Source organism: Grus americana, chromosome 12, assembly GCF_028858705.1.
Source record: "Grus americana isolate bGruAme1 chromosome 12, bGruAme1.mat, whole genome shotgun sequence".
NCBI lineage: Eukaryota > Metazoa > Chordata > Aves > Gruiformes > Gruidae > Grus > Grus americana.
This window is the reverse complement of record NC_072863.1, coordinates 19506671-19514310: the sequence shown is the minus strand read 5'-3', so window position 1 is coordinate 19514310 and position 7640 is coordinate 19506671. Positions and strand designations below refer to the sequence as shown.

At 41.9% G+C, this 7640-nt stretch overlaps 2 protein-coding genes across 3 annotated transcripts in view; both read left to right on the top strand.

The window, feature by feature from the left end:
- The first annotated feature begins 108 nt into the window (after positions 1-108).
- PSMD10 (proteasome 26S subunit, non-ATPase 10) lies at positions 109-7556 on the top strand. Its single transcript, XM_054839513.1, has 5 exons — positions 109-250; positions 408-506; positions 1459-1605; positions 1714-1880; positions 2950-7556. Exons 1-5 carry the CDS (start codon positions 137-139, stop codon positions 3101-3103), a joined length of 681 nt encoding a protein of 226 aa, XP_054695488.1. The 5' UTR covers positions 109-136; the 3' UTR covers positions 3104-7556.
- LOC129211826 (synaptotagmin-like protein 1) overlaps positions 5247-7640 on the top strand; it is an 85288-nt gene continuing 82894 nt past the window's right edge. For both annotated transcript variants that reach the window (XR_008578986.1, XM_054839507.1), the window contains exon 1: positions 5247-5328. The gene's annotated coding sequence lies outside the window, so the exon portion shown is untranslated. The remainder of the gene's footprint in view (positions 5329-7640) is intronic.

Sequence of the window (7640 nt, the reverse complement as noted above, 5' to 3'; positions counted from 1 at the left end):
CGCGGCCCGAGGAGGGAGAGGAGCAGGCCAGTAGGTGCGATTGGTTGGGCTGGTGCCGACTGGTCTGTGATTGGTCGGCGCGCGGGCCGAAGCACCGCCCCTGTCGGCAGGGGGAGGTGGCCCGGCGGAGGTTAGCATGGAGGGTGCCGTGTCCGACGTGGGGGTCTGTAACCTGGCCTATGCCGGGCGTCTGGAGGAGCTGCGGGCTCAGCTGCTGCGCGACAGGGCCCTGGCCATCAGGGCCGACCAGGTCAGCCGGCTGTAGGCCTCCCTGCCCGCCGGGCCGAGAGCGGGCGGCCTGTGGGGCGCTCCCCGAGGGGCCGCTCCTGTCAGCCGTCCCCCCCTCCCCTTCCCGCCTCCCGCTCACTGCCGCTCCCTCCCGCTCCCTCCCTCCTTCCCTCCCTCAGGACAACCGGACCGCGCTACACTGGGCCTGCTCGGCGGGACACGCGGACGTCGCCGACCTCCTCCTCGGCCTCGGCGTGCCTGTGAACGACAAGGACGATGTGAGTGTCGCAGCCCTCCCGGGACACCCCCCACACACATATACGCAGCCCTGTGAGGGGCTGGCCTGGGGTGCCCCGGGACACCCCCCCACACACACACACACACACACACATATACACACCCCTGTGAGGGGCTGGCCTGGGGTGCAGTTTTAAAAAGCGCATATGTGCGTGTGTGTGTGTGCTAGAAAGGCAAATTGAAGTATTTCACTGTTTATGTGGACGACGGGGTGATGAGAATTGATGAGTCTTGCTTCTTGTCCAGAAATTCTAGGAGAACTCTTCTTATGAAGAAAGTTGCAAAACCAGGGGTGTTCGGGTTGTTGTTGGGCGTTTTCATGTTATCTTTACCTCAGTGTGATCCTCTTAAATATGTTGTGCCAAATCATGAGGTACCCTGAAGATTTCCCATTACTGGGGAAGGCGTTACAGAGTAGGTGACAGGTTCAGCGATTTCACGGTTGCAAAGGAAATGGTCTGTTACTGTTCTAGAGGAAGGGTTGAAATAATTACATCCATTATAAAGCATCCTAAAGATCATCCTTAAAGAAGGAAATGTTGTCCCATCAGTTTAATTAGAGGGTAGGATATGGAAAAGATTGCATAAACTTTGGGACACCCTTTTCTGTCACTCTTATCTGTTGTTAAAAAAGCACCACTGTTAATTCTGCAGGGGCGGAGTGTCCTGCAAGACACCATGCATAACTGCGTAACAGAAGTGATTTCTGTTGTTTAACTGGCCGCTTTTGTCAGGTACTGAGTGCAGTCTCGTGAGAGGACGTGAGACTTGTGTCTCTGGTAATAATCAGCAACGTTTAGCTTTACAGTTAAGAGTATGTGCAGTATGACTAATGAGCAGTCAAGTCTGTATTGGGGTTATGCTTTATCAAGTGGGTTTTTTGCCTGAAACTCCTGGTTTGAATAATGTGGGGTTTTTTTCTTGCCTCTGTAGGCTGGTTGGACTCCCTTACATATTGCTGCTTCAGCAGGCCGTGATGAAATCGTGAAAGCCCTCATTGCCAAGGGTGTTCATGTAAATGCTGTCAATCAGAACGGCTGTACGCCTCTGCATTATGCAGCCTCCAAAAATAAGCAGGAGGTATGTTTGCATGTGCTACTGGAGGTGCTGTTTTTCTTGGAAGAAGTATTTAGTTATACTAACTTTTCCTCCTCCTCCCCCCGCTCCTTTCTCTTTCTACATATTCAGATTGCAATCATGCTTTTAGAGAATGGAGCTGATCCAGATGCAACAGATCATTTTGAATCCACCCCATTACACAGAGCAGCAGCCAAAGGAAACCTAAAAATGGTACAGATCCTTCTGAAGCACAATGCATCTGTTAATATACGGGACTCTGAAGGGAATACTCCTCTGTAAGTAATTTATTTTTATGCTGCTTAATATAGCATAATCTCTATGAAATGAAACTCCATTACTTACATTTCTTTTTTTAATTTCTCATTGCCTCAAAATAGTCCCTTGCTTCACCCCCCTATGAAATTAAAAAGGATCTGAGCAAATCATATGTAGTATCTTGTCTAAGTGTGTCTGTACACACAGACTTTAATTGGTGTTACTACATCTACTTAAAAAGTGTAGAACACCTTTTGTAATAATTTGGAGTACATTCAGTTGCCACTAGAGGGTAGAAAGCGAGCTAATGACATCAAAGTCGCAGGAAACTGGTCTTGCAGGCTGGCCTACTCTGTCCTGCCAAGCAAGAACTAATTTTGGAAGCTTTTCTTCACCTCTCTAAGGAAAATAAGTTGCAATGTAAGTACAGTCAGTCCAGCATTTGATATTACCTTAGAGATCGATTTGAATCTGTAAGGATAAAACCTTAGCTGCTTTGAAGTTGGTGGCAAAACTCTGCCTTGTCTACAGTGGAATCAAGATTTTGCTGTAAATAAGATCAAGCAGTATGTTCTAGCTCTACATAAAACCCAGTATTGTCCTGGAACACACACATTTATTCTCAAGATACTCTGCCAAATGGGAAAAAAACATTTGCTGCTGTCTCTGTCCCAGCCAAAACCAGCACAGGTGCATTTGCAGTAACTCTTAACTTCAGGTTATTTTTAAGCATCATATGATTTAGTTTATCACTTTCAATTCAAATAGAGATTACCATTTTCCAGTTTCACGGTGGATTATGTGCTACTTAGCTTTGCTGACTGCAGACCCAAATCCTAATCTAAAGAGGTGTCTTAATATTGCGAGGACGATAGCAGGAGGAATGTTCTCGAGTTGTTTAATGTCGAGTGACTGGACAGCAAGCTTCGGAATCTCTGTAGGTAGTTGGTTGTGTGTGATTTTGTTGTTCTAGGATGTATCTGCCCCCCCCCCCAACATTCACACTGTCATTTTGACGAGGCATAATTATTGCTCTTTCTAAGATTGGACTGTTTAATAGTGGCTGTGGGTTTCTTGTACTTATTACAGTCATTTAGCCTGCGATGAAGAGAGAGTGGAGGAGGCAAAGCTGCTGGTGTCTCACGGTGCAAGTATTCACATTGAGAATAAAGAAGAACTGACCCCACTGAAAGTGGCAAAAGGTGGCCTGGGAGCCATACTTAAAAGGATGGTGGAAGGCTAGCGGGGACTTCTGGCTGGACTTTCCTTCCTGTTGCACTTGTATTTAAGATGGGAAACTTTGTATTTTGATAGTTCAGCTAGGATGTTGTGTATGGGCATCAGCATGGTAATATAATGTGCATCTCTAGCTTTCCTTCAAGTACAGTGCCAAAACAACTGTTTGTACTTCCTGTTAATTAAAACAGTTCACTGATTTTAAAGTACTTTTTCAATACCTTCCAATTTTCTTTCAGTTTACAGTATGAGCTGTATAAATGTGGTCACTCCTTCTATTTCAGAACGTAGTCTAGGATTATTTCTTACAAGCAACAGGACCAAAAATGCTTTAACCATTTAAAGTCAATTTTATTTTGGAAGCTTATTTTAGAGTCTTTATTGTTTTCCTTAGCCTTTGTGCTTTGTGTGTGGGTTTTTGTTTGTATCTTTGTGAGTACTGATCTTTCTTCAGATGATTCAAAATTACACTTCTCCCTTTGTAGAATGCAGTTTGCTCAGTTACTTAGGTAATTGTACCCATTTTTACTCTTCTTAGTCTATTCAGGTGAGCTCTGAGTGTTGAAAGCTTTTCTGTTGTTATCTATTGTTATCCTGTTTGTTTGAATCTTTAAATACATGTATTTGATGGAGTGCACTGGACTGCTTGCAGAATGCAGGCGCGGTTTCAGGGTTACCTCTGCAAATATACTATTATATAATGGACGGCTCTGGATACTTCCATGGGATGTACTTTGAGTCTAATTTTATTTCCTCTTGCTCCTCCTGTAGATTTCTTTTTCTCTTCTGTTTGACTCCCATTATGTAGCACTGACGCTCACAGTTTGCAATCTTATTTTATAACAGAAGCCTGGTTTAATCTCTAGTTACTCATAGCAAATCCTGGTATTAAGTTATTAGAAGGCAGAGCTAATGAGACTGAGTCTGAAAAGTGACCTTCTGTTCTGATGTTGGTAAGATCACTTTTGACACTGGTGGGATAGATTTCCCCCTTCTTAACAAATAATGCTGGTGAAATGCTGTGAAATAAAGAACTTTGCTAAACAGCAGTCTTTGGTGTTATAAAATTTTATTAAACGTACATGTAACAAAACCAATATTTTCTAAATAGCTGTACGCGTGGGATGTGAACAAGAAGTCAGATGAAACCCTGCCATCCGTTACACAGTATGGAAATAGAACATGTGTATTCTTCAGCTGCAAGGAAAGGTTGAAATGGAAGATGACAGTTTCTACAGTTTGACTTGTAGGGATTAAGGTAACACAATTTATTTTGATAAGCAAGACAGAAACTTACAACCAAACAAATATCTTCACCAAGTACTTTAAGTCTATCCTAGAAAGCAAAATGCAGGTTAAATTTCACTGAGGTATCTATTGAGAGCAGGAGGGATAACTTGCCTGTACGGTAAACTCTGGCCACACAGACCGTGCTTGAAGTAGGAACCTGACTGAGTGTTTCTTAGATATTGTGCAGACACTGCTGAAACCTTGAGTTAAGAAAAGCTGAAGTTAGAATTCTGTGTTCATCCTTGATCTTTGTATAGCAAAAAACCTCTGCCATTGCTCTGTAGCTTTGTAAATCCACTTCCCTAGGAGATGGTGGCTTGAATGTTGGCTTAATACCTGGTTTCCATATTAATGATCCCTACTCCCTCAGGAGAAGATAAATGGGCCATGCAGCAGACTGTCAGAACATCTAAGGCAAATTCTGAAAAATGTTTCTGCATCCTGCATAGCTCTGCAGGGTTTTTGAGCTGCACACCGTAGATCAATACCTAATTTGGCTTGTGTTTTGCCAAGAGCATCAGTGGAGAGCTAGGAACAGTGCCCCATCCTTTTCTATTTTACATGAGAGAAACTTCATAATGAGAACAAACATCTGCCAGAAGGCTTACAAAAATATCTCAATATGTTAAGAAACTCCAAATAAATGGTTTTTTTCCATGCCTTCTTCCTCATCTCAGCAATCTGTTTTGCTTCTTATTTTTGCCCTTTTTTTTTATATAGTATCTGTTACACACTGGTGGTTAGAAAGATGAGACAAATTATTAGTCTAGAACTTGTGTTCAATTGTTCCTTTTTTTTTTTTTTTTTTTTAGCAAATGTAAGACCTGTGGTGGTCTAGGAAGATTGTATTAGCTGTAGAAGGTAATTACAACTTCAACAGCATAAGCTCCTATCTTACTGTAGCAAGTTATATAAGAAATACATGCAGAGAAATTTGTGAAGGTAAGACTAAAAAAATTATGATAATAACCATATAATATATTCCCTTCTTCAATCATAGTAGTGCTGTTGCAGAGATGTGAAAGTTGGTAAGCTGTTGCAGTAAGAAAAACGTAACTAAGACACATATATACAGGAGACGACTTTAGAAGAACTAATGCAACTACATCAGTGTGTACAGACTTGTTTATATTTTCCCATGAAGGGCAAGGATAAAAGAATGCCTGGGAATGTCAGAGAAGAAATTATTTAAAATTAATGCCACTGTCAGCCAAGTCATGGGCTCCCTTGTGCCAATAATTGATTTGAATTATCTCATTAGGAAACACCTTTGGTAAGAAACGGCACCTAAATAGGAGTAGGTAGTACTTACTCTTTTCTTGCTGTCACTGAGAATGCTTCTGCATGCTTACAAAACTTTGGGTGTGAATATCAGAAATTTTCAGTAAGCTTCTAAACCTAGATCGAAGGATCTGAGTTTGTGGATTTTGCTTAGGAAACTGCCACAAGAGTCAGTAAGAGAGATGCCTGATTAAGAAGAAACTTCCATACAGGTCATGATTAAGGTTTACCCTGGGTATTCTGGGAAGATTGGAGCATGAGGGTCCACTGGTAGAATATGGCCGTGTTGGTATTGGTAAGAGTTTGACCCTTGCAGTCTGGCACAAGCAGTTTTTAGCTAAAACAATATTGTAAGAACACTGTAAATGCTCTTTTACTCTGCAGTGAGGCTAAACAGTAGGACACAGGTATGAAAGACAACTATTTGAAAGCCAGAAAACTGGGTAGAAAGGGCAATGAATACAGTTATGCTTAATGATCCAAATTGAATCTTAACTAGGACCTCATGCCTTACATCTTCTAAATGTTGCCATCCTTCTTCTTTTTCTTTTTTTTGTGGTCACTTGCTTGATAAACATAGCTGTAGGAACTCAACCCGAAAATTTTAGCACAAATATATCCTTTTATCTGTTTTAAAGATGACTGTTGCATATAACTAATGTTTACAGGCTAGGAACAGTCCCCAAAGGATTTATGAACATTAGATCCTATAAAAGACTTAAGTGCCAAAAAGTTCCAGATCCCTGAGCCAGACACATTTTTCTGCAGTGCATGAGACTGAAACCAGTGTCTCCTTGTGTCAGTGACTATCTGCCTCATGTAGTTCAGAAGGGAGCTGCTGAGGCTGGGTGTCGGTATTCACCTGAGCCCCGTGGTCCTTGAGCTCTTCTGAAAGTAGGAACCTTTGACCTTTTGAACAACTGAGTTTGCTTAACCTTACAAATGAGGTCCAGAGAGAAGAGGCGCCTAGTGATCAGAGTGTATATAGTTCAATTCCCTCTTCTCCTTCCAAGAGAGCGCTCATTACTCAGCTGTTGGCTATTGCTGTGGATGCACTGCTTACCTTTCCTCTTGATGCTGTCAAGGATAGAAAATAGTCCAAGTTACACTGGGCAAAAGAGACCAGAAGAAAAGCAGCATGAGTTTGCTTAGTGGGTATGGCAGTTGCTTGGAAATAAATTTAAATCATTTCAGGCAGAGGAAGCGATAGTAACTAGTGTGTTGTACAGTGGGCAGTATTCACTTCTAAGTTTTGAAAGCAGCTGTATCTGCATGTCATGAGGAATCTGATACTCTGTGTGCCTATTATAACAAGCCTTGCAAGGAATTTAGATTTCCAGCTCCTGTTGTCTTGAAACCCATCAATCGATGTCTGAACTGGGTACCTGAATGCTAGTTCCATTAAACTGAAAACCAGACCTGCTGAAACACACAACTCTGCAATGCTGGTGCGTTGGGAACTTTAAAGCCAAGAAAGTCACTGTTAAAATGTATTCTACATCAGGCAACAACAGGGTAAAAGCTGCCAGGATCCTTTTTTTTTTTTTTTGTAGCTTTAAGTGGAATTCAGACATGCAAGATTTCATTGCTCCCGTTCTTAACCTCTGTTTCTGCACTCTGATGACAGTATTGGCTGTGATGGTTGTTCTTGGTGCACAGGAAACGTGAGGTTGGCCAACACTTTCTGGAGAAGACTGCTGTGGTTCAGAACTATATGGATATATACAGCATTACTGATAGTTGACTGGAAAGCTCTTACTTTGTCAAATGCTTCAGCCCATTTCCTAATTAGTTTTGTAAAATAAGTTGGATAAATGTGGATGATAGTCTTTTTATGCCTGTATTTATGTGTAATTGTAACTAGATAATAAAATTTGGTTAACTTTAAAGGCCAAATCTTCTACTATTCACAGAGTGCATGTGTAACAGAGCCTTTTCAATCTCCAGCCCAGTGATTCACAATACAAATGCCC

Bases quoted from the DNA above. Each gene is read 5' to 3' on its own strand.
- PSMD10 (XM_054839513.1), top strand. From the start codon at position 137: ATGGAGGGTGCCGTGTCCGACGTGGGGGTCTGTAACCTGGCCTATGCC. The intron at 251-407 runs GTCAGCCGGCTG...TCCCTCCCTCAG, and splicing joins TGGCCATCAGGGCCGACCAG to GACAACCGGACCGCGCTACA. The intron at 1,606-1,713 runs GTATGTTTGCAT...CTACATATTCAG, and splicing joins CCTCCAAAAATAAGCAGGAG to ATTGCAATCATGCTTTTAGA.